This window comes from Phasianus colchicus, chromosome Z, assembly GCF_987193195.1.
Source record: "Phasianus colchicus chromosome Z, bPhaCol1.hap1.1, whole genome shotgun sequence".
NCBI lineage: Eukaryota > Metazoa > Chordata > Aves > Galliformes > Phasianidae > Phasianus > Phasianus colchicus.
Genome location: NC_143476.1, coordinates 52,741,653 through 52,767,576, shown reverse-complemented (window position 1 = coordinate 52,767,576; position 25,924 = coordinate 52,741,653). Strand labels below are relative to the sequence as shown.

At 37.1% G+C, this 25,924-nt stretch overlaps 1 protein-coding gene across 4 annotated transcripts in view; it reads right to left on the bottom strand.

Moving 5' to 3' along the window:
* Positions 1–25,924, bottom strand: part of TLE1 (TLE family member 1, transcriptional corepressor) — a 72,218-nt gene that overhangs the window by 34,435 nt on the left and 11,859 nt on the right. For 2 of the 4 annotated variants that reach the window (XM_090130864.1, XM_031602395.2), the window contains exons 5-6: positions 16,749–16,811; positions 15,713–15,817 (exon numbers count right to left, since the gene is read on the bottom strand). In XM_090130864.1, the coding sequence (XP_089986990.1) occupies positions 15,713–15,817; positions 16,749–16,811 (168 nt within the window). The remainder of the gene's footprint in view (positions 1–15,712; positions 15,818–16,748; positions 16,812–25,924) is intronic. The other 2 variants (XM_090130865.1, XM_031602396.2) reach the window with 1 other exon arrangement.

The window sequence follows — 25,924 nt, the reverse complement described above, 5'->3', positions numbered from 1 at the left end:
CCCAGTAGCCAAACTGGCAACACGAACTTTAAGCAATTTCAGGAACAAATTTCCTAAAATGGAATATCTTAGTATTTACTCAATGTGGGAAAGTTATTTTCTAGTTGAAGTTGTTATGGTTTCATTAACATTTTCCAAGATCAGCAAACCATTTAACTTTGTTCAAATTGCTCAGCACAGATTCATTCAGAAACTTAGGTTTCAAAACCACCGTTAGCTTAGACATAGCTCCCTTTTAGTTTGCTACAGGAAAAGAGAAATTCTTCCTATTTCTTGCTTTCTTGGGCCTGGGCACATGAACGAAAGACAACAAATCTTTCTCCCTTAACCATATTCCACCATTCCACTCCTGAAAGTAAACAGCATGAAAGTAGCCAAAGAACATTGCCCCACTCATGGAATGAAACAGACATCAGACAAGCAAATATCTAAACAGGATGCTCTCAGCTAGGCATGAGAGACTGACTGATCTACTGAATGCCATCTGTCCTTGTAAGAGCAGCTAACATTGTTACAGTACAGCTGTACTGAAAACTCACCGGGAATACAGATAAAATAAAACTCACAGTACTTCACAAATTACTCCAAAATAACCAGTCCAAAATAATCTCAAATATATTCTTCCATAGGTTCTGAGACTCTATGATAAACCATCGACATAACATCTGCATAATATCTATCTATACAAGAATGTAATTACTATTCAGATGAGTGTACTCTATGCTTTCATTTCTCACATCACCCTCCCAAGACATGCCTTGAGCTGTTTAAGAATGTCTGTAGACATAAACAGCTAATATTGCAGAACTCTGGACTGAACTTGAAATGCTTTCACTTTTCTGTTGTCCCCAGCTGCAAATCAGCCATCATTTACTTGTTTTTGATACATAGTATAAACCCCAGAAAAATACCACAATCCCTTCAGGCTATTCAACAAAGCCACGATTTTATGAATGTTCTGTCTTCTCACACAAGAATTTCACAAATTTGTCTTCAAACACAGCATAAGAGGCTTAATTAGCCTTCATGGGAATGCATACATTCTCATCTCTATCCTTTCCAACCCTTAGATAACTTTTAAAGACAAGACTCTTACTTATTTATTTTAATGTTTTTAAGAACCTAAAAAATAACATTTTGAAGGATGTATTTAGAGTTATTTTTATTTGGAATATTTACTACCTCCTACAAAAACAAGTAGCAAAACTTAATTGCTTCTTCTTCAGAAGTATCCATAAAGAGCACAGAAAGTCTGACAGAAATGCAAACTAGATTTTTTTTTCATCCAAGCTCCAAGGAAAAAGATAACATATCCTCGCAGACTGTACCAGTAATTTCCAGCACAATTCCTCAAATCAGGGGACAATTGATCTTTTGCAAAGTTTTGAAGCAGAACATCTTGAAAGAAATCACACAGCATGTGTAGAACTACAGGAGGATCAGGCCTAGCCATCATGGTTTCATGAGAGGCAGTTCTTGCTTGACCAACCTGATCTTCTGTAATCGAGTTATCTGCCTGGTCGATGATGCAAAGGCTGTTGATGTAGTCTACCAAGAATTTAGCAAAGCCACCGATACTGTCTCCCACAGCATTCTCCAGGAGAAGCTGGTAACATCTATCTTGGACAGATACATTCTTCACTGAGTAAAGAACTGGCCAGGCCCCACAAGTAGTGATGAATGCAGTCACATCCAGAGGTCAGTAGTGGAGCCTGTCCTGTTCAATATCTTATTGATGACCTGGATGAGGTCACTGTGTGTGCCCTCAGTAGGTTTGCAGACAACATCAAGGTGGGAGGAATCATTGACCTTCCTGTGCGTAGGAAGGTCCTACTGAGGGATCTGGACAGGCAGGGTCACAGGGCTGAAATCAGTGTGATGAAGTTCAACAAGACCAAGTTCCAGGTCCTGCACTTGGGCCACAACAACCCTAGGCTACAGCCTTGAGGCAGAGTGGCTAGAAAACTGTGGAGAGGAAATGCACCTGAGGGAACTGGTCAACATTCAGCTGAACATGAGCCAGCAGTGTACCTGGGTGGCCAAGAAGGCCTATGGCATCCTGGCTTGTATCAGAAATAGTATTGCCAGCAGGAGCAGGTTAGTGATCATCCCTTTGTATTCAGCACTGGTGAGGCTGCACCTTGAGCACTGCGTTCACTTTTGGGCCCCTTGCTACAAAAAAGACACTGAGGCCCTGGAGCGTGTTCAGAGAAGGGCAATAAAGCTGGTGAGGGGTCTGGTGCAGAGGCCTTATGAGGAACAGCTGAGTGAACTGGGATTACTTAGTTCTGGAGAAGACAAAGCTCAGGGATGACTATGCCCCCCTCTACAACTACCTGAAGGGAGGCTGTGGTGAGCCTAAGGGTCAGCCTCTCCTCTAGGTAACTAGAGGGAATGGCCTCAAGTTGCACCAGGAGAGATTCTGGTTGGACATTAGGAAATACTTCTTCTCCAAGAGTGTGGTCCGGCAATGGAATGGACTGAGCAGGATGGTGGTGGAGTTAATGACCCCAGAGGTGGTCAAGAAATGTTTAGATGTTGTACTGAGGGACATGGTTTAGTGAAAAATATTGGTGGTGGGTGCACAGGTGGATTGGATGATCTTGCAGGTTTTTTCCAACCTTGATGACTCTATGATTCTTTGAGAGAGATGGTACTTAATTCATTCATCTCATCTACGACCACCTAAACCACGTGGACATTTTCCCTTTGAACCATGCAACAACATGCATCCACAGTACTGTAATATATTCATAGCCTTGGTCTTGCCCTATTATGCTAGCTTACCTAGCTGTGGTGTGAAATTGGCTAAGGACAGAAAGTGATTTCTCTTCCTCTAAACAGTTTTGTGGAGAGAAATCACCTCCTTTCTCCAACAGTGAGCTCAAATTAGCATCCTTCACAGTGTGGGCATGAAAAAAATCAGAACAAGGAAATGAAGTTAAATTATTTCCATTCTTGTCCGTATGGCTTCAAGAAGATTCCCTTTTTTCTTACCTCTCCTGCCCAGTTTAATTAGCAAACAAGTAAATCCACACGATTACAGGAAGCATTGCTTGATGTCTTTAGAAACCAAACTGCTAGGGACATGTTATCTGCAATTACCCCAGCTCTGCTTTGTAGCCTACTCACATCCAAAGTATTTTGAAAACCCTAGAAATGAGGAACAGATTAATTTATTCTAATAAAGTCCTTGAGGCTGAAAATATTTGACAAAATGGCAACAACTGCTTTCTCTAATTGTACTGCATATGTTAGCCAGGAAGCAATGCTCTATTTAACGTGTAGAGCAGAATATGAAAGCTCCAATGGGGAAAATGCATCTCAGCGCCACACAACACCTTAGTGCTTTCCAAAACAGTTACTGAAGACAGCAGTGGAAAGTGGTCTGCAAAGATGCTGAAATGCACAACACTGAACAGACTGAAGACTGGAAATTTGATCATGGTCTTTAATATCAATGGTGTAGATTGGGTTTAATATTTATTAACTGAGAGCCACTGAAGTTTAAGATTGATGTATATGATTTATGTTTTATATCCTGTCTATTTGTAATAGGCTTCAAAGTTCTTCCTAACACACAGATAAAGACGACCCTTTCCAGAAACTCTTGTATAAATAAGAATATAACAGGACATCTTGAATTGTTAGGAGTATATTTCACTCTTTCTTGGAGGGGAAAAAGGAAAATCTGCTGCACATAAAGAGAAAAACTAAAGACTGGGGAGGTTGATAACAGCAGCGCTCACCAGATGTATTTAGTAGCTAGGCATTTGCCACTGTAGATCCTAGAAACAATTATGTTATGCACATAATGACTTTCCTGTCACTTCAAAGACACTAATGCCTGCTCTGTCACCTTTTAAGAGCTTAGTAGCAGTGAGATATAAAACTGAAGAACTTGGCAGCAGTACGATGGTCCACTAGGCATGTTCATTAGCACTTAATTAAAAACTAGACACCTGCCATAAGAAATGTGCTCAAAGAAGGATGAGTAACAGGTCTGTCTTACTACCAATTATTATCATTACTGTAAGGGCTGTGTCCAGCTTCAGAGGGATATGGGAAGCAGAGAAGAGGGCAGTGATGCATACCTAAGCAACTGCACTGAGATAATTAGCCAGAGCATTGATTTTAAAAGCATCAATAGTTCACTCAACATTTTGTTGCAAAAACAGAAGTTCTTTATATTTTCAGGAGGAAAGAAATAGTACATTCAGCTGAATTAGATTTTATTGCCTTTTTTTTTCCTACTATCCCCCAACCAGACAGTGAAGAGCCCAGTATTAACATGTGTAAAACACAGCCCATGCTTCTCCAAGCAAGGACCTCCTAACAATCCTAAAAGTTCTTTACGTCCAACATTCTAGTTCTAGCTATAGTGAGCTCTTTAATCACAATTAATTTTCAATCTCTACTGCAAGCTTCCAGCAGCAGTTAGAGTAAGTCTTTGTTCACGCATAGGAAATATACATCACAGCAACACACCTCTTTTTGGCTCCTTGTCTATTAACATTGACCATGAGGTCCTACAATCTTCCTTCTCTATACAAACCAACAGTGGAAAAACGCTATATATGGTCCCAAAGTATAACAGATGGCTTTTACAGTGTCTTTCTGAACTGTCATCTGAGAGTAGAGTTCTAGAAAACCTTATCAGCACCAGTTCTGCAAATACTATCAACAGACCTACCCCCGCCCCCCCAAACACCTACTGAGTGTCAGAGTGATTCAAAATGCAGGGGGAGCTATTTCATGTCAACTTCTGTAGAGCAGAATTAACATGACTTTGTTAAAATTAAGCAAGGAGACAAGTACATAAGAAAAACTTAAAAAAAAAAAAAAGTTACTGCATTCATTTGCATTTCCATATTCTCTCCCTTCCCAAAGGAATATCTTCAGGTTTTTCATTTGCCTGCTCAGGTAGCAGGAGGTGAGAACCAGTATCAGTTGTTTATGACCAAAGAACATGAGGGTCAGTGCTAATACGCAAACAGCCAGCTATAGCCAGCCAACCACACAACAATCTTCTCTCTCACTTTTCAAAAAAAAATTCCTAGAAACAGTGCAGTGATTGTACCCTTTCAAAAATGGAAACAACCTAGGATTATGCTCCTGCCAGGTCCAGTATTTTACCTCACTTTGAAAAAAAAACAACAAACAGAAAACAACACAATTCACCTTCACAACAGCCTAACCTATCAGAGTACTCTCATTTGACAGCCTAACCCATCAATTCATTACTTGAATTTAAATTAGTTGTTTTAGAAAAGCTAACAGATGAGACCATTTTGAATGATGATAAAACTTTCCATTAAGAATATACCCACATTCTTCCCTACAAGAATGAGAAGACTCATACACAAGCATATTCAGACAATGCTGTCCAGCATGGATTGCTTACTTATTGCTCTATTTTCTAACTTTACTTCAGTAATGGTGCGTTTCCTCTTCTTTGCTTTTGGATGCTTTCTTTTCTTTAATATTATCAACAATTAGACAAACTGATTACAAAATGTTTTACCAGTTCCCTTAAGATCTTAGAGTCATTAAGGTTGAAAAGACCACTAGGACTACCTAAGATCAGCTGTTTACCCAAGACCACCATGCCCTCTAAAATCCATGTCCCTCGGTGGAGCATCTACACTTCTCTTGAAAATTTCCAGGGATACTGGACCCCATCACATCCCCAGGTAGCCTGTTTCAAAGCCTTATCACTCTGAGAAGAATTTTTACCCAATATCCAACTTGAAGATCAACAAGAGGAAGTAAAAAGTTCCTGCATCTGGCAGGACTGAGGAACTGCCTCAAGCACACATACATGCTGGAAGCCACACAGCTCAAAAGCAGCTCTGCAGAAAAAGTCTCAGGTGTTCTGGTAGACACCACATTGAACATATCCAGCAGTGTGCTCTTGACATGAAGAAGGTTAATGATAAGCCTGTCTGTACGAGGCAAAGTATAATTAACAGGTCCAGGGAGGTAACGCTTGCCTTCTTTTCAGCGCTGGTGATGACAAAATTGTAGTGCTGTATCCGATTCTGGGTTCCCTTTACAATGCAAGAGGAGTTTGGATCTACTGCAAAAAGTCCAATGAAAGGCCATGAAGATGACAAAGATGACTAGCCTAGAGAAAAGGCTCAGGAGGATCTCACCAAGACGTCTGATTCTTCTTCTAAAGGTTCAGATTTAATTTTGACAGATAGGAAGCTATGTTACACAATGGTAAACAAACCTTAAAGTGCCCGCTACAGCATTTCTAGCCTGTGAGCCAAGAATGGAGTCTTCATAGGTTGTACAACTATTTCAGAACTATCCATTACGTAAACAAGTCACAGTGACTAGGGTAAGGGGAGAAAAGGTCCCCTCACAACAAAGAAAGCATCTTCAGCAAGCCTCTTCCATCTATATATAACATGAAATGTCATTTTGTCATTATGTCCACAGAAAGACAGATTGGCAAAATCTATGCAAAAACCATTTCAGACAAAATTTGTGTGACAGTGGCATAACTATTTTAAGACCAGACTGTTTCATGGGGAAAAAAAAAAAAACCTTTTTTCTTTTTCATGCTTACTATAGAAAATGCCTAGATAATGTCTGAGTATTACCACTCATCTTCAATTCCATTCTAAAATCAAACATTTTACTGAGTAGAGGATAGATGTCAGAAAGCAAATATCAAAGTACAAAAGAAGATGAATAGTCTAGTTTCTTTCTTTGTTGCTATTTTTTATTACAGGAATTTGTTTTAAACTGTCAGATTTCTGAACAGAATAGTCTCAGAAAATTTTCACAGTTCTTAGTTCCACTTTTTCAAATAACTCAAAGTATACTAATAAATCTCAAATGCACATCTTACCAAGTTTTTTGAAACAGTACGGGGCTATACAAATTTCCTCACACAGAACAGAAAATGCAAGATATACTGGCATAAAGATTGCTTCCCCCCCACCACTCCCCAGTCTTCCCCCCCCTCCCCAAATTAACTTCATCTAAGATAACTGAAATAGGGCTGAGTTGTATTTCACTACTCTGCTGATAGAGAAACTTAAAGCACACTAATAAACTCAGACTTTCTGCCACCTTTATCTATATATAAAAAAAGCAGATACAAAATAGCATGTAAAAAGCACTCAAGTACTGTAAAATATATATATTATATATATATATAAAGTATATGATTTTGTGTTATTTCTCTTTTCCTTTCCGAAATCCTCCTATACCCCATGACCTGACTCCCTCTTCCTTTGGTGTTATATCCTTCCTTTTCAGGATTCATTTTCATCTCTCTGCTATGGGATCCTCCTTGAAAAATCATCTCTTTTCCTATTTAAAATTTCCCAAGAACAAAGAGGAGAAGCAAGATTGATTTCAAATGATTCAGGAAGAAAAACCAACCAACCATGCTTCATGAACCGGTGCCCTAACTACAGTTTTACACCGATGCATACCTGCATCACTGTAAAATATATTTCTTCTACAGATTTGTATTGCACAGCTTTGCCATGAAATACTGAACATGGTCAACTCTAGAGCCTGTTTCTTCTTGCTTTTGTGTACAGATCAAAATACATCCTTTAATCTCCCTAAAGTAAAGAAAGTTAAAAAAGCATAACTCCCCATACACTTCCTCTGTAAGGTTAAAAGTTATTTTTGATCAAAAGGAAGAAAAAAAAACTACTTGCAGTCAAAAAGCTGTCATACCAACTTCTCTGAAACAATAATACATACCTGTTGATTAGCACTGTATTGCAGAAAAACTATTCCATGGAAAAATTAAACATACATGAGAAGACAGATCCTCACTTGGGGCAAACAAACCATTTATGTATATAGCTTACCTCTAAAGAACTGGTGAAATAGAACTGGGAGAGCAACTCTCATTAGGGGCCAAAGTAGTTACATAGAAACCTGAACTTAAGTAGCAAAACTCTAAATTCAGTTGTCCATTAAAATAACTGAAAGACTTTTTGAGAACTCCTTAAAACCGTTAACAAGTATGAAATATGTATTCCAGTAAATATCTTATAATACATCCTGTATTTCATGAAGAATTCAGGTTTTTTTAATAAGGAAAATGACATCTCATCACAAGAAAGGCTTTGCTTACTATCAATTCAAGTATAGTAGTCATTACCAGCCTATCTATAAGTACACACAGAGTATTCCTGTGAAATCACAAGATCCCATTTTTAATACAGTAGTTAGCACCATAAGAACAGACAAACAGCTTTTCAGCATTCTGCAATGTAACGCAAATAGAAAATACAAAAATAATTTAAAAGGCCAGCTTGTTAACCATTAATTTGTTCCCACATCACTGTTACAGATCAGACACACAGACTGCAGAGGAGAAAGAGATACTTTATCTTTTCCTTAGCTCTATGTTGATCAGCAACTTTAATATTTGCTGTGCTTTTCAGTCTCACTTTTAACAGCTAGCCTTCACTGCCCTTCCTTCTAGCATTTTAGAGAACAAGTCCAAGCACCGGAATTAAAAAGATAAAGAGATATTACACTTCAGGGCTCTTCAAGCAGATTACTTTTGGAATGACAGATGTGGGCGGACCCACCCAAATGGATTTGCTACCACACCCAGTAAAAAGTCAGCTGCTTTTCTAAAATCATCATCAATTAGCTATTTAAGAAAAATTCTGTGATAATTATAAATTGCATAATTTTTAACATCCCATTGACACAGAGGGAATAAGTATATAGCCCTGCCAGAATGACTAGCACTTCCACAAGAGCATACCTGCATTAGCAGCCTAGCTATTCTAGGGAGCCGCTGTAGCTTGTTCCATGCTGGGAGGGCTCTGCAGTGAGGACAGAGGATCCTGCCAGCAGATGGAATTCTTCCAGTTCAGCAGCATCTTCTCTCCAGGGTGCATTAGCACTCCATTGATGCAGCTGCATCCATACAAGGGCTTTTGAGAACAGAAGAGGTTCTCAAAACTGCATTCATGGAGGAGGGAAGTAAACAAGCCCAGAACGCCTCTCATAACAAGTACAGACCCATAGAAGCACTGTTAACGCTTCTATCCAGCAAAATAGCAAGATTTTAAAAAATGAAGCTCTTTTGCTACCTAGCATAGCCTTATATGTATAGATATACATGCACTTTATTTTAAATATTTGTGTATGCAATTATGTAATTATAAAATTATAGAAGTTCCTGTGTTTATTTATTATATATAAACTTTTGCAGTGATAGCAATTCTTCTGAAAATGTTTATGACGAGTCTGGAATAATACCAGATCCTATCTCAAGCGGTTTGTAACAAAAGCTAGAAATAAGTCACAGAAGATCAAGTTCTAAAGACCCCTGCACTAATAATGACTCTTTTCCCCCTTAGGTCAAGCTGCAAAAGTGAAGCTAGTACTAGAGAATAAAGAACAGAACAATGGATGAATCAGAAGTTTTTACAAAGACTGTTCTGAAAATAATGCCTCTTGTTTTATTGTTTTGGTCCATTATGTCAGAGGTGGATGTCAGTGGCATGGCAGTAGGGGTTGAGCATTCCCGACAATATTCCATTACATTTTGTTGTTATACAAGAGATAGCAGCAGAGGGGCAGTCTAACAAAGTGGCATCAGGTAATAAAGCGTGTACAAAGCAAAGATGTGTCATTGAATCCCTCCTTGGGGAAAAAAAAATGGCACCCACTGGCATTCGGCAGTACTTGCTGAACATTTGTGGAGACTAAGCAGTGGATATGAGCATAGGAAGGTGATGAGCGGTACATTTCAGCAGTGGCAACAGTGACATGAAAGACAAACCATGCTCCACATGGCCACGCACACTTTACAAGCACAGCATGCAGGCTCTTACTTATCACTGGCAAAAATGCAGAGCTAACAGAGATGGCTATGTTGAAAAACAGTGTTTTGTAGTTGAGAATTTGCTCTGTCAAATACTGTTACTGTGCTCTTTACATCTGTTGTAGTTTCCATGGAAATAAACAGGAGGCATTATTTTCAGAGATATCTACTAGAGGGCTGATGTCACAGGGTAGCATGGGCTAGAAAGACAGAGGAAGAGTATAAAAAAGAAAAGTCTTTGTGGAGGAAGATATGTCTTCAAATGTCTTTGACCTGTCAATTCTGAAGGAAAGCAACAAATTCAAAATTGCAGTCAAAAAGTACAGAAGATAGCCTTAAATCTCCACCTTTTGATCCAGGTAAGACAACGGCTGTTTTCCTGAAACAAGTTATTTTCTTCTCGCTGCTGTCACCATTAAGAGAAGACAAGCTTTTTTTTTTTTCTTTTTAAATCAGACAAGTACATATTTCTTGTTATGAAGACTCACATGCAAATCTTAAGTCTCTAGAATGAAGTTGTCAACACATTGCTTCTGGCTTGAAGAAATTGCCAACTTTTTTTTTTCCTGGGGGCAACCCACTATAGTAATAGTTCCCACTATTACTCACTTTCTAACCCCAAATCTATGTATTTGCATTTTTAGTTACCAGTAGCATGCTACTGCCATCCAAATACATTTGCATGCTCCCGCTACTACAGTGGCAAAAAAAAAAACAACAACAAAAAACAACCAATTCAAGCACACACCAACTTGAAAATGACTTAAATACTACTCACTGTGATTTTTTACTACTGAGACATGAGTACAACAAAGCATTTTTTTTCTTCCTGGCTCTTTTATTCTTTAGAAATTTAAATCTTGCTGAGGACAAAAATAGTAATCTAAGTAGAAATTTACTTTTGGAAATTAAAATCCAAAGTTCAATATAGTTCTTTAAATGACACATCATCTGTTTGTCCCAGATACTAGCAACTACAAACACATTTCAGAGACACCAAAGAATGAAAAGTTTGTTAGTCATTAGAAATGACACCGCATTCATTTTCATTTCACTTTTCCAATCCATGGACAAGCTTCCTGGAAATTCCCTATACACCCCCCAGTAATTCCCTCCGATCTGTCACCTCAGAAAACATTTTAAAGCACTACTACTGCTAATCCTTGCTTTTGCTGTCTTAGTGTTACTAAATGTTTTTTGACTTAAGACCTACAGTTAACTAGCACCTTTAAAAAAAGTACAGAACATTCTCAGTAAATTAAAAATTACAGAAGACAGCAGCTCTGATAACTAATAAATTAGTAATCAATGGGGTTACCAGATATAAGGAATCCTGAAAACTTTAGCATTGTGCTGACATACAGCAAACTGCTGTAATGAGCCATAGCTTTGCCACATTTTCAGTAGTTCCTAAAGTTATCCTAACCATCCATGCTAATCCCTCATTCAAGAACAAAATCAAGCCTTCCCTTCTTCTCCAGCCACTCCTCCTCAAGATCCCTGCCTCTAATATCTGCATCTTGCTTCCAAGAAAAATATAGTGAGCTGGTGTTTAACTTCTAATGTTTAACACTTACGTGCTGAGGTTCTTGAAGATAGAGTATATGTGTACAGTTTCCTGCTCATACTAGCTCTGCCTCTGTCCGTCACTCAGTTTTATTTTGCTGCAAAGTTCCCCCAGAACAGAACTTTCCCCCTCTGACTTCACTTATTACAATAACATTTGCTTCTCCTAAAAAGAACTACGTCTTTAGTTCTTTTTAGATCTGTATGCTTCATTAACTCGTTTCTTCTCTCTCCAACTCCAAAGTAGTCAAACCTATAGCCCTCCATCATTCAGTGTGTAACCTCAAGATCTCATTTTATTTAATTTAAAACAACTAGACAGTTTCCCCTCCCCTTGAGGCATAATGCAGATCATAGGAGGAGGATCTGAAGTAATGCTACAGCTGCTTAGCTCTTCCCTTGCACTAAGTTTTGCATTCATTTCTGCTCTAGTCTGTATTTCTATTTTATAATGAAACATACAGCCTAGTTATTTATAGGCTTTCTAAGGATTAACTACACACTCGTAAGAATAAACCCTCAAGAGGTTAACCTCATCCTCTTAAGCTTCACACACTACAATCCCAGAGATAGCTGGCAACCACAGCCAAGAGAGGAAAAAATAATCCTGCATCTTGCTAATCCTTTAGCCAATCACCACATGCAACAGTGGAGGGACCTCAAAGAGACCTATAACTCAATCAGTCTCAAGAGTACTGTCAGTCCAGAAGGTATTCATTTCACAGAACCATTAGCAACCCACCTCAAAACTCAAAGACATGCCTGTTGATATATTGAGACAGTGCATCCAAAATGCAATGCCAAAAAATATTCCAGCTTTCTACTTATATTTCTCATTTCAGATGTTTGCATAATATTCTACTTTGAAATTGTTCCAGTTAATTTTAAACTAGAAAAATCTAACATATTTGCATTGTTTACATCCAGGTAGACAGACAGATCAATTTTAACCATCCTTTACCCTTCCCAGCATGAACCTGTCCAGGCTATCATATCTGTGAAAAAAATCCCTTCGAGTTAAACCATGATTACCTAATTAACTCTTTCATATCATGATCTGTATTCTTCCTTAACCCTTCTTGCAACTACAGCATTTACAGGTGTACCTCTAAGCCAAAGTGGTTTTGTGTAGTGCTGTTGTGGTACTGTTTCCCTCCCCTCCCCCCCCACACACCCCTTGTTATTCAACTGTGTAGTAAACCTGCTACTTTTTTCAACAAATATTAAACAACATGATTTACAAAACAAAAAATACAAGGGTTTTTTTGTTTTTGTTTGTGGGTCTATATAGTAGTTACACTACTATACAGCTAGCTGGAAAGTAAAGCCTTCAAGAACATGCAGGAAAAGCATAAGGCCAAAGATATAACCATTTAGACCAAAATATGATTTGCACAAGTTCTAATCAACCCGGAGGTTTAGCACTCATAGGCTAATCAAGACCAACTGCATTACTCTCATTTTTTTTCTAATGTGTCAATTTGTTTCTTTTTTTTTATTATTGTTTTTTATTATTATTTAAATATATCCCTAATATATACTGACTCAAAAATATGACTGACTTCACAAATTCTCCAAAAAGAATCTGACTAGTCCATGAGGAAAACAGTCCCTAGCCTCAGTTTGTCCTCTAATAGGAGTCTACTTTTTCCAACTACAAAGACAGTTATAAAATAAAGATGGCTTGAAAAAAAACTAAGAAAACATTCCCATTAATTAAAGGCTTTGCTATCTTCTAGAATTCAAACAGAGCCCAGCAGCAACAAGAACTGTGTTTTGCTCTAATTTAGGCAAGCTAACTGCGAAACTCTTGAATTGCTTACTACCAGAAAACAATGGCCTTTTAAGACAGAAGTGAAGAAGGATAAAAGTAAATACCAACAAAAATGCAAATTTTATCTAGTCAGGAGAAATTATCCAAGTGGACACCAGCTACAGAAGTTCAGCATTCTTTCTATTCTAAAAATTGACTATACACAACTATCCTCAGTAGTAAATCCCAGAGGGTATTCAATCTTCTTCTGTTATAGAATGCTACAACCTATTTGCATTCTGAAAGAAGTTCCGTGATCCTTCATGCTCATAATAGACATCTAAACCGTTAAATTACTATTTCTTTTCTTATCTTGAAAGACATTGCACTTTAACAGCATGGCCCTTCCATTGTTCTTTACACTAAGTCAAGTCCCTAAACAATACTGACAGCTGCTATCAGACCAGGCCATGCTTACTTCCAGCGCAGCTGCCTTGTGTAGGAACAGACAGGCTTCTGATGTCTCCTCCCCTCTGGGGAGAGGGCTTGACACACTGCATGCTCAGTGAGGGAGAGCAAAGGTCCACTGAATTGTCAACCCAATTTTATGCTATTTGGATTTTTCAGGATGCACACAGCCCCTTTCAAACAAAATCAAGCATATGTCAAGAGCATGAAACTTATTGTGCAGCACAAGATAATTACTGACCACATAAGCCTGTAAAAGATCATTGTGACACACATCTAATTTTAGTAAAATGCATAGGCATACATAGACACTGCCAAAGAAATTGTACCCAATGTGATCATTTCCTTACTCAGTTTTGGGCTGGTATGGCATCACCCAGAAGTCTTTCAGAAGACATAGTGAAGTGTTTACTCTGATGAATCTCAATCTATTTAAAAACTGAGGCTTCTACTCCTATTAATTGTGTATGGTACTTGAAGATCCCTATTGCTTTAAAAACACTATTTCATGCAGATTTAAAAGTAGGTGAATGACATCATCAACATATAAGATTTGGTTTGGCTAGGCAGCGCTACCTTAAGCTCAGTAAAATTGTTTTTAAATATACTTCTAATGCATACTTTCATTTACTGCATATGATATTCTTTAAAAGTAGCTCATTAAAAAGAGCTTTCGATTCAATTTTCATTGTAAGGAACTCATTTCAAAAAAAAATGCAAGAAAGTACAGTTCTCTAATCTTTGCTAATCAAATATCACAGATGTACATGTGCTGTATGAATACCTGATTTGATCTTTGAAATAAAATAATTCATTACACACGCAAAGAACAGAGGAGATTGTGACAAATACAGATGTAATTGCGTGGGCTTTTAGAATGTGATTAGCAAATCAACTAAGTAACAGTCAAATTTTATATGAAGGTGAAAAAACAGCTCAGATTTGAAAGGTAGGGGTATGTTTATGCAAAGCTAATCCGTCAAGTGTAATAAAGCAGCTTGAATAAAATTTAAGCTGAAAATCCACTGAAGCTCCCCATTTCAGGGAGGAAAAGCTATTAAGAGGAAATGAAGGTCACCCTCCCAGTTTATTTCACCTAATTGACTGCCAATAGCTTACCACAGACAAACCAACTGCAGATCTGCAATTGAGAAACTGATGAAAGGAGAGTTTTCAAGCTGCGGCTCATTCTTCTAATCCTCCCTTGCTCTTATTTTTTTTTTCCATCTCCAGTTGGGATGTAATTTTAAGCACAGATGGATTAACTGGTTCCATTGTCTGTAGACGTCACTGGACTATGGCACTGTTAATCCATACAGCAGCATGTCTAATTATCATTACAAAGTGTCTGAGGGAACCATAAAGACCAGCAGGGCATCTTCTCACAAGCAATTAACATAAATTGATAAATGAGTAATTTGAATCTGCTCAAGGCGCACACATATGAATAAAATCAGAAAGGACGGCTTCTTGTTTCCGCTACTTCTTTCACTTACTATGGAAGGGCAGAAAACATGAGAAATATTCTAGACTTAGTGGGGGGGAAATGAACTCATGCAGTGGAAGGAATGTATGGTTCAGAAAGTTCATTAACACAAAACAAATGACTTGTGATTGACAATCAGTCACAAGCAAGGTAGCATTAACTTATTTCAGAATATTTAGAAGCACAAACTTGGTGAAAGGCTTTTAGAGCCCTGTGTCAGTCAATTAATACTACTTCAAAAGCAAGTGAAGTTTCTTTTCAGTAGCTTGCTAATTTAAAATTTATGAAAGACTCACGAGAAGGCAAAAGAAAGATGAATGAATAGTTGTACAGGCTGTAAGGACTAAAAGAATGAGGCAAAGGTAACTACCTCAACTGACATACAATACTTACAAATAAACAAGCAATTGTCCTAATCACTGCATTTCTTGCAGTAAAAGTTCTTTGCTTAGAATGCTGTGTGGAACTATTAACTTTATCCCTACTAAAATCTGTGCAAGAAAATCAAGCATACTTGTGCAACACTGAGCATCAAAACAGTGTTAGATGTCAAAACACTAGGCTTATTTTAAAAACAGTAAAGCAATAATATATGAAAGCAAGTTATACACACTGTAGGAGGTAGACCCGGAAGGCCACGTACCCCGATGATGGCATTCAGTTCAGCCATGGTCACTTGTTTGGCACGTTCTACAGCTTGAGCCACTTGCTGCTGATGCTATTAAAAGAAGAAAGGGTATAAGGAGGAATTTGTGCACCAAATAAAACCAGGAACAAAAATATCTGAACAAGCAGTTTCTCTGGAGGAAGCTGAAGCTATTTGCAAGATACATCTTATGCAGGTAAAAAGAGAACAGGACTCCATTTCTCATCCTCTCCATCAAAAGCAAATGACAGTCCTGAAGGTAGCCAATTCATCTCTTCCTCAGTGCTATTTCAAAATTAATTTTCTGAAAAATGAATAATCAATGTCTAATAGAGTTGGCAGGACAATAACGTCAGCTTCATACTAGAAGTAATTTCAACATTTATATACTGTGTCAACACAGCAAAACCTACAGAAAACTTAAACGGGAAGAATAAATGCTTCACTGAATCCTAACATGAACTACAAATACTCTGTAAACTGTAGAGTTTGAAGAGGCATACCCAAAATAACATCCTTCAACACATAGCAGCAGTTGACTACAATATGCCACAATCACAGTCATTCAGAACAGATGCAGGTCTGTAACCTTAAACAACATTTTGCATTTGAGCTAACTACTCAGTTTTTACACTAGATTTTGATACAAATGATGTAGACAATGGGCATACTTATTTTCACTGGATGAACATTCGACAACTGAATATCAAATAAGTAATCACCAGGATCAGAAATGAAAGCATTTTGTTGCATTGATTTAAAAACAAAACAAAACAAAAAAAACATACTTCCCCTCTCCTCTGGGAATGAAAAAGGCTGAGCCATTGTCAGTAGTTTGAACTCAGATTTGTTAAACCAAATTAGCAGGGGGTTTGCACACTTCAGCTATAACAGATGTTCCTTGCACTTGTGCATTGTGATAAAATTAACATCTTAAAACTAGCTAATTTGCAAACAGAAAAGCAACATAATTGCACTTTAACAGCTGAACAGTTTTACTTACTTCCTGAGACAAAAATGGGATGACTTGTGCACAAATTGTATTCAATCTCTTGGCGATTTCTGTCTATGGAGGAAAAATAAACATTTTGATTAAAATTGTGTTCTCTGCTAGTTCCCACATATCAGCTACTGTACAGGATCGTATTAGGTTAACACTGTGGAGTAAATAACATAGAAATCCACGTCTTCATGCCAGTACAAATACTAATAGTTAATATTTAAGCCTAAATGAGGACAGAGATATAGTTAGCTACTCTGGGACATCTGCTCTGTCTAAAGAACCTAATCTGTATACACATTTAGGCACAAATCTGGTCCTTGTACATAGCTAATTAACAAGTACAGCATTTTTGAAAAACATTAAGTCCACAATAAAGCCTCTTAAAACTAAGAATCATTGTTACTCAAATTACCAAGCAGCCTAACATGGAACTGACAGGCATGCAAGAAGAATGTTTCTTTCATGATCAATTTTTTTCTGCCAATTACAAGGCAATCTTAGTTTTGTTGACAGAAAGAAAGCTACAGGAATACAAAATACTAAAAGAGAAGCAATGAAGAATGGGTAAGAAAGATACAGGCTTCTAAAACATCCTTACTAAGACAGAATCAAAGTAAGGACATCAGGGGAAAAAGAAAAAGGTAGGCAGTAACAACAAATTAGTGAAACCACAAGTAGCAGGAGAACAATAAACTCATGTAGGAACAGTCCTGTGCTAAAAGTAGCACAGAACCACTTTAACTAGTTGCTATCACTAAGCCATATAAAGTTTTCCTTATTTTCTTATTTTTCTGTTTTGTTTTAGGATATAAATGAAATGGGGAAAATCACTGCTGAGAATTGTCGGCCAAATTACATGCCAAAAACTGAACAAAGAGAAACTCAAGCAAGTAAGATGAAAACATTGCTAACTTATCTGCTGAGCATTTGCTCCAAGCCTTCCCATCAACCCAGATTTCTTACAAAAACACTGAGATATGCTGGTGCTTACACATCAGACAATCAGTAATTAGAAAACAAAAGCACCACAGTGCTTCTGTGTCTCGAGAAAAATGTGACTTGAGGTCTAAGTGCAGCAGACAAGCTTTAACACTTCTTTTCCCACCAGATAGATTACTAAAACTACTCTCTCTGATGTAAGCTGAAGTATTCCACTTGACCTAAGTCAGTTATTGGCAGGTTAACATGGCCAGTGGATCTCCTAAACTCTTTCAGGCAAAGTGGCTTCCTCATACATGGGCAATGAAGAAACAGCCACTTTTCAGCAACCCTTTCTGTCCCCACAACAAGGCAAATAGGTCTCTAACAGAAATATCCATCTTCTTACACAAGACCAAACAACAAGCAGCTTTGATCCATTTCTGTTTTGTTCGGTCTATGAGCATAAACTATGAATCATTCTGTTCACTGGTAATAGATAAACTACCACCAAAAATAATATAAAGTAGTTATCAGCATGTCCAAGCTATTGACAGATCTGTTGGTACTTAAGTCTCTCTTAACTTAAGGGAAAAAAAGACATGTATGATGACTGTGATAATTTGCTATTAAAAGGCTTAAAGAATACAGATAGTAAGCAATGAAAAAACTGCCACTTAGCAGCCTCACTGTTTGAGATGAGGTGGTTCATTTCCAATAAGCTAGCCCTAGACCAACAGGATTAGCTTTGTTTTCAGAAGCTAAGATGAATTGTAGCAGGTTTTAAGTGGGAAAATAAATAAAACAGGACAGAAGTAATTTGGCTTATCCTAAAAATTTGTTTCAGACTGCATGAACCACACAAAAGAGTCTATTCCACAATTTTGAAAAATAACCTTATTGTAGCTGTGAAAAGTCTATTTTGAGTACAGTCTAGAAAGCATGCAGGCCATGTACATTATTGGTTTTCTCACAAGGTCCCAAGCATCTGAGCTTCATTGTGATGGTGTAAATACAGAACTACACACTAACACAACAGCACATAACATCATGTGCTAGTTACTAGTCCCAAGGCACAACAGTTATACATTTAAAATTATTTCTTTTCTCTAATAACCCTATCAAAAAGGATCAAACAAGCGTGGACGAGAAAAAAGGCACATAATTCATCTGAATTACGCACAAGACACAGAAAGGAAGAACTACACTTGCCTCTGTTCTGCATTGTAATATTCATCAGAGATCGTCTGTTTATTGAAAAATTAGTTTTGAACCCAGAAAGAGGCACAGCCTTTCCTCAGTTAATCTTATTTTAAAGTGATTGTGTCAGTACTACAAATAACTAATTGAAAAGTGACATTGAAATAAAGTATCTTTCTGAACCGACTGAATGGCTTGGGTTGGAAGGGACATCTAGCTCCAAGCACCTGCCTTGGGCAAGGTTGCAACCACTAGATCAGATTGCCCAGAAACCCAACAAGACCAGCCTTGAATGCTTTCAGGGATGAGGCATCCACAGCTTCTTTGGGCAACCTGTTCCAGTGCCACCATCTGAAGGGAAAGATTTCTTCCTAACACCTTCTGAAGAAAGGCATCATTCACATATAAACAGCATTTCTTATTCATCCACAGTTGTGGGTAAATTTAAGCATACAAATCCTAAAGAAGTGCTTGTTTAAAGATGTGCTGCTATTGCTACAAGAGCCAGGTAAATAGGCATTCACTCTGGAAGAAAACTAAAATTCTCTATTCTGCACCTCATAACCAAAATCTGCTTGTTTTTAAAAGGAAGTCTGCATACTGGCAGTCTTTCCCACACACAATTAAATAAAGTATTTAAAACTATTTATCTACTAGCAGATCTCTATAACTTCTTTCTTTAAAAAAAAACTCAAATAACTAGTAAAAAGTACTCTTATTGATGTTTTTAAAATATCTTTGTTCTATAATGAGTTACTTAAACTAGGTATTACAGCACAATTCACTTAATCTTCATCGTCAAGAACCGCAAGAGGTTTTTTTCAGTACTGAGAAAAAGAAAGTTCCATACATTTAAATACAAATCATGTTGTTAAAAATGAACTTTCAGCATACAAGATGTAATAAATTTGAATAGATTTATATGTGTGTGTATATGTATGTGTATATAAGAATATACATATAAAAGAATATACAATATAAGAATACACATATATGCACACACATTCCCTAAAAACTTTTTTGAATGAGTCGGTCAAGACAGAACGTAAGTAATTGGTGACATTAAAGCAAGCTATATTTTTCTAAATTAGGGCTCATACACTTAATAGTTTAAAAATACTTATCAGTTACTTTCAGAGGCTTCACAGTATAACACACCTATTATCTAGTTGCTGATCTTGAGTCATGTAGAACAGTTAGAGGAATGAGCAAACAAAATTCAGCAGAAAGTTGCATGGAGTAGAGACAAACGTCTAATTGCATATGTTCTTCAGCTCTTTAGTAAAGCAGACTGTAGAAACCCGAATCTCTCATGAAAGCCCTCCTAGCTCTACAGCAGCTCTTAGCAAAGCCACTGAAGAGCCCTTAATTATTTGTGTCCTTAATGCAGTACCTCTTGAATACATTCATTTTTAATAGAGGTCTTGAGTGTGAGACCTATCAAAGAATGACAAAACATCATTCACTGGTTCTTGCTGTTGCAATGATTGTCTTTTGATTTATTTGCAAATGACAAGCTTGTCAGACCTCTGACTGAAATGCCACCCTCCTTTCTGAAGTATCATTAAAAATTAACATGAAGGAATTCAGCTCCACTTCGTAAAATTAGGTTAAGTCTTATTTTTGGCTTTACTCATCCAGTTTTTTGCCTTCATTCCATATCATTAAGGACTTATTAAGGTCAAAACAAATGTTTTGACCTAACACTACCAAACTCAAGTGTCTGTACTTAAATGTGTCACTTGCTAAAATGAATTCTTAACATAATGACATAGAACTAAGCATCCAGGCTAGTAACTAAATATAATATTCACTTAAGTGTCAAAGTGTTTTCCTGTACAGCAGCCTATTTCAGATCATTTAGTGTTTTGAATCCCTGTACATTACAAAGCACCAGGTAAGATCTCATACTTAACACAATTTCTTAAGCAAACACAGATTTTTGCACTAGTATGGAAAGAAACGAGAATCCTTTTTCTACTCAAATTTCTCATGACACGTAACACATATTTCATCACTCATAAAAGAAGTCCTAGCCAGTAAGAGTCAGTTCCCTCACTTCTGATGAAAAATGCAACTTTCACCTGAGGAAAATTAGTTTATCATTGATCAGATTCAGAGTTTCCAACAACAGCTGTGGTTTTGCTCCAGTCAGCGCCTCCCATATTTATCACAGCAAGGACTAGCTATAGCAACTACAGTAATCTAAAGCAGAAATTAAATCTTAGAAGACATTATTGTGACAATTGGCTGTATTATGACAATTGTTGCTTTATTAGTTTTGAGACTGCACAAAGCTGTCCAGGTTTACCATTACCAAACAGTGCTAAGCCAAAATAGTCCACAGAAGCTTTTTTTTTTTTTTGCAGATTGAATTTTTTAATAGCCAAAAGTTAAATCGGTGTTTGAAGTATTCTATCACCATTTCTTAAGTTCAAGTATCTGCACTTTCAATACATTTTTTCCTCACTTCAATTATTTCAAAAAAAAATTTCAAAAAAAATCAAAAAGATATCTGTCATCAAATTTGGAGGAAGACAGCTTACGAGAAACGTTGCGAAAGCATCAGAAAAGGAAACTCAAGAAAAACAACATATGAAAACCCAAAGTTACGGTGACAGTGAAAAAAGCAAGTCCTAATCCATTCAATTAAGTCAACCTGCCTTTAATGCACAGAAAAGAATATACAGTCAAATCATATTCACAAAAGTTTTACAATTCTGAAGTACTATGTCTCCATTTACACTTTCAAAACATAGGAAGCCAAGCACAACACTGAACTACTTCTGGAAGAAGGAAACGGATTTCTTGACATTTATAGCATGTAACACAGCATTCCAACAGGGAGTAAAGGTTAATGTTGCCTTTTTGGTCATTACTGAATTATTTGAGATGATCTGTAGTAGGGATGAGGAAAAAAAAAAAATCAAAGGCTTTGATGATGCAACTGACTTGACCTCAGACCAATTTTCATCCCCATATGTCTAACAGGCATGTAGATAAAAGCCCTTTTTATGGAGCAAGCTTGACCATTTTTAATCCCTGCTGCAAACTAGAAAGCAGCTGAAAACTATGAAGTCCTTGGATAAGAAACTGCAAGTGTACAATTTAGTCTTAAACAGTTAGCACCCATTTTTATTTTCATTTTTCTTGCAGAAACATTAGAATAACCAGCACTAAAGTGTTGCAGCCTTTATTCTTAATATGATTCAGACTTCAAAGACAACAAAAATCACGCCTATTCATAGAGCACATAAAAAAAACTCACAACCAACATTTCACAGAGCATAACTTTTAATTTTGCCGCGGTAAAGCTTATGCAATTTCAAGAATGCGTTGCTAACAATTTTGGGATGGGGAGGATGTTGGATGTATGATTAAATCACAAAATTTAAATATTCAAAAGTCTCAAATGATGAAAGCTAGCATTCTATGAACTTTGCTGTTCATGAGTTACTGAATCCAAATTAAGCACTGAGAAATTAATGCCCTTTTATTTAAAACTAATGCACCACAATCTGTTTTGGCAACAGTTGCAAGAAGGAAGAAAAAAGGCAATATACCACTTAGAAGTTCAGGCCCCCATAGTATATCAATGTCAAACAACAGTGTGTCAAGCTAAGATTCAATTCAGGTAAGTGCCACTGCCAAATTTTCTTGTTCCCAGGCGTGCTTTAAGATTATTTTATTGCTTAAAATTTAATTTGTTCCAACTCGCGTCTCCATGACAACGTTGGCTAACCCCGCAAATCATTTGGGTAATTGGATATCTTATCTTTCTATTGCTCTCAAATCGAATGATTTTGCTAGAACTGCAGCAGCCAATCAAATTTACTCGTCTCCTGAGTAACAGACTGAGAGAAGTAGCCACATTCATCTCCCCTTTACAGCCATATTAACCACCATGCGACAAACTGTGGAAGTTGGCCTTCAAACTGTATTTTAAATTATAAACACTGTCATTACTAACATTCACACCAATGGGAGGAGGAAGGAAGTTTTATTCTCCACAGATAGTTGAAATTCAATCTGACAAGCAGCAATGGGTAGCATTCACTTCAGAAACAAGAACAATCTCTGTATTTGGGGGATAAGCTGTCAGTTTAACATGACATATCATTAACAAATACAGTTTTCCTTCTGCCCCACGTTTGTGCTACTCATTTTAATCGTAAGGTCAGCCGCCCCCAAGATGATGATGTTAAAACCCCAGAAGACATGCATGAAAAATATTTAGCTATAAAAAAAAAAAAACATTACCATATTGCAAGTGGGAGTGCAGAAAGAAAGAAGCAACAGAAATATTAACAGAACAAAAACTCAAAATGACAAAGTTGCAGAATGACAGACAGTTCCCAAATGTGCATTTATTACCTAAACTGCATTTATCTGGAGCCTCTTCAGATGTTACTTTATGTTACAGAAAGGTCATGTTAATTTAAACATAAGCTGGATCTGATGCACGAGCCAACAGCTACACTTAGCGAACATCTACTACAGATTTGAACTTTATTCAACCGTAAAGTGACTGGATATATTTCAGATGTCTAATTCCAATCCTTTCTATTATAATAGAACTGATCTGCAGCTCTCATTGAACCACTGTAAACAACTGCCCATGCCACTTGCAACTGTAAATTCTGTTGAACCTAAGTCAACTGGCAACAATAAAGCTGTTACGAGGATGTTCAAGTGATACCTTCACATATCTTCGCTATGTTAAGACTTTTCATAAACTTGGCTAAAATGGGCCATTATAACATTTCTCCTTTAATCTAATATTAGTTCATCTTGCATTTGCTCAAATCTTAATTCCACAGCTTTGTTTCCATGCCTAAATTAACCTTAATACACGGAACTGTTTAAATCTCTGAAGCTAGCACGGAGCTTTAATTTACTTTCCAGTTGTTTTGGGGTACACACCATTCCCATTCACTCAGATTTCATGAGATGGCAGAGCAAGTCAGAGGCTGACTGATCCAAAAGAGAAAGTCTCACCACCTTCATTTCCAGAGGCACGCACTGATCACCTTATTCCAAAAGCACTCCTGGAGATATTCAGAATCGTCCAACATCTCAGCTCACTAGTTGAGCAGAAAACATTTCTACAGGAAAAAGGAAAAGGACCAGCTTAGCAGATCAGCAAGTTAAGTAGACTAACAAGAAGCATCCACCAAGTAGCAGCTGTTCACAGTGAAGCACAGGAAGAACCTAACTGAAAGCAGAGGGAAACAGCAAGCCAGATGAGCTCCTGCCATCCCACACGTTCTTCGTAATTATCAAACGTGTTTTGCATAATTACTACTGGGGCATTAAGAACTTAACTAATACAAGAACAGCTGAACAACAACACTATCTAAGAAGAAGGAAGAGACAAAAAGAAATGTAAAAGAAAGGGACCATAAAACAGAATAGCTATACCTGACAGAAAGGGATCCCATCCCCTTGGTTTTTCATTTGGTTTAGGATACACTCCAAAAATCCTTCCTATTTTGTTCTCAATCCCATAAGCTACAACCAAGTTTTAGCACACATCCGTAAAGCACTCACAGAGAGCCTCTTTATTAGGATAGCCATAGAATGTCAGAGATATTACATAACCATCAAAGTACCTAGAGCTATGTAGCTTTGAAAATGTAAGAGCATAATGTACCTCAAATCAAGCACAAGACACTTAAAGTACTCAAGACATTATCAAAACTCTCAGTTGAGATTCAGTCCTTATCAACAATCAAATAAGACTATAACAGCATTAGAATCTGATCTTGAGTAGAACAAAGAGCATGAAAACTAACAAAATAAGCAGTGCCACGTATCAAGACAAGGGATGTACATATGGAGGAAAAAATTAAATACAATACACCACATTCACTGGGCCTTCAGGAATAACCATCAAATTAAGCTGAGTTTAATCAAACATGTCACACGCACTTGTGCACTTCAAATGTAATTTCACAGTTTTACAATATTTACTATATTCACACCTGCGATTCAAACACCTCAAGTCACTGAAAGAATTTAAGGCCTTAGAGGTGTGCTTATATCAATGCTTCAGATGCTATTAAGTGATTCACTAATCAATAACAAGTTAGGAGGACTGACAAATTTTGTTAACTGTTAGCAGAAATTAGCTGCCACACAGAATTTGGAAGGAATAGTGGTGACTTTTACTGTGTAGGGAAAGTGAAATTTGGAAGTCTTTCAGCAAAATCTTGGAGATATGTCAATAAATTTCTTCCTTATTTTATTATGTTTTGTTTATATTCTTCTGCTCACAAGATACAGAAAGCTAGTGAATATGACATCTAGATTGTATCTTGTAGAAAAGAGCTGATTTAAACTGACCAGACAGGAAATAACTCGAGATTGACAATCACAATACAGTTTATAGTTATTGGTACAAAGCAGAATAATAAGGCTCTCAAGACTTCTGGAAATCAGATGTCAATTGGTTAAGTTCATCTTTACAGGATCTGTTATTGAAAGATAAAATGCATTATGGAAATCTGATGAATTTTTTATGAAATAGTACTCAGGACATGTATGAAAGTTAACACATCTGAGAATGGAATAGGAATGGACAGAGGAAGAAGGGTAAGGATGAACTCTGCCAAGAATCTATATCACAAGTTTCTAACTGATGTGCAAACAAGGAAGCATTGCAAGAAGTAAAAACTATGCCAGGTGAGGCAGTATAAATATATACAGCACAAGCACACGGTTACAAAATTATGTGCCACTACTAAGTTATGCAAAAACAAAGCTGGTGCTCAGCCATGTGACATACTAAGAAGAGATCAAAAAAGGTTCAATTCATTCACTTATAGGAGGAAAGAGATAGTAAAAAGACACCAATGCTGCTAGAAACTTTTTCTAAAAAAAAACTTTTTTTGCTCCCACTTTAACTATAGAAGTCTTGAACTACATAATTAATGTAAATTACTAGGTACCTAAGGTCAATATTTCCTTTACTGTTTGAGTTGCAAAGAACTCACTTGAATGCTCTGCTCAAGTTAACCATGGCAACTGAAGTGTAGCAAGAGCATACTAGTGAAATC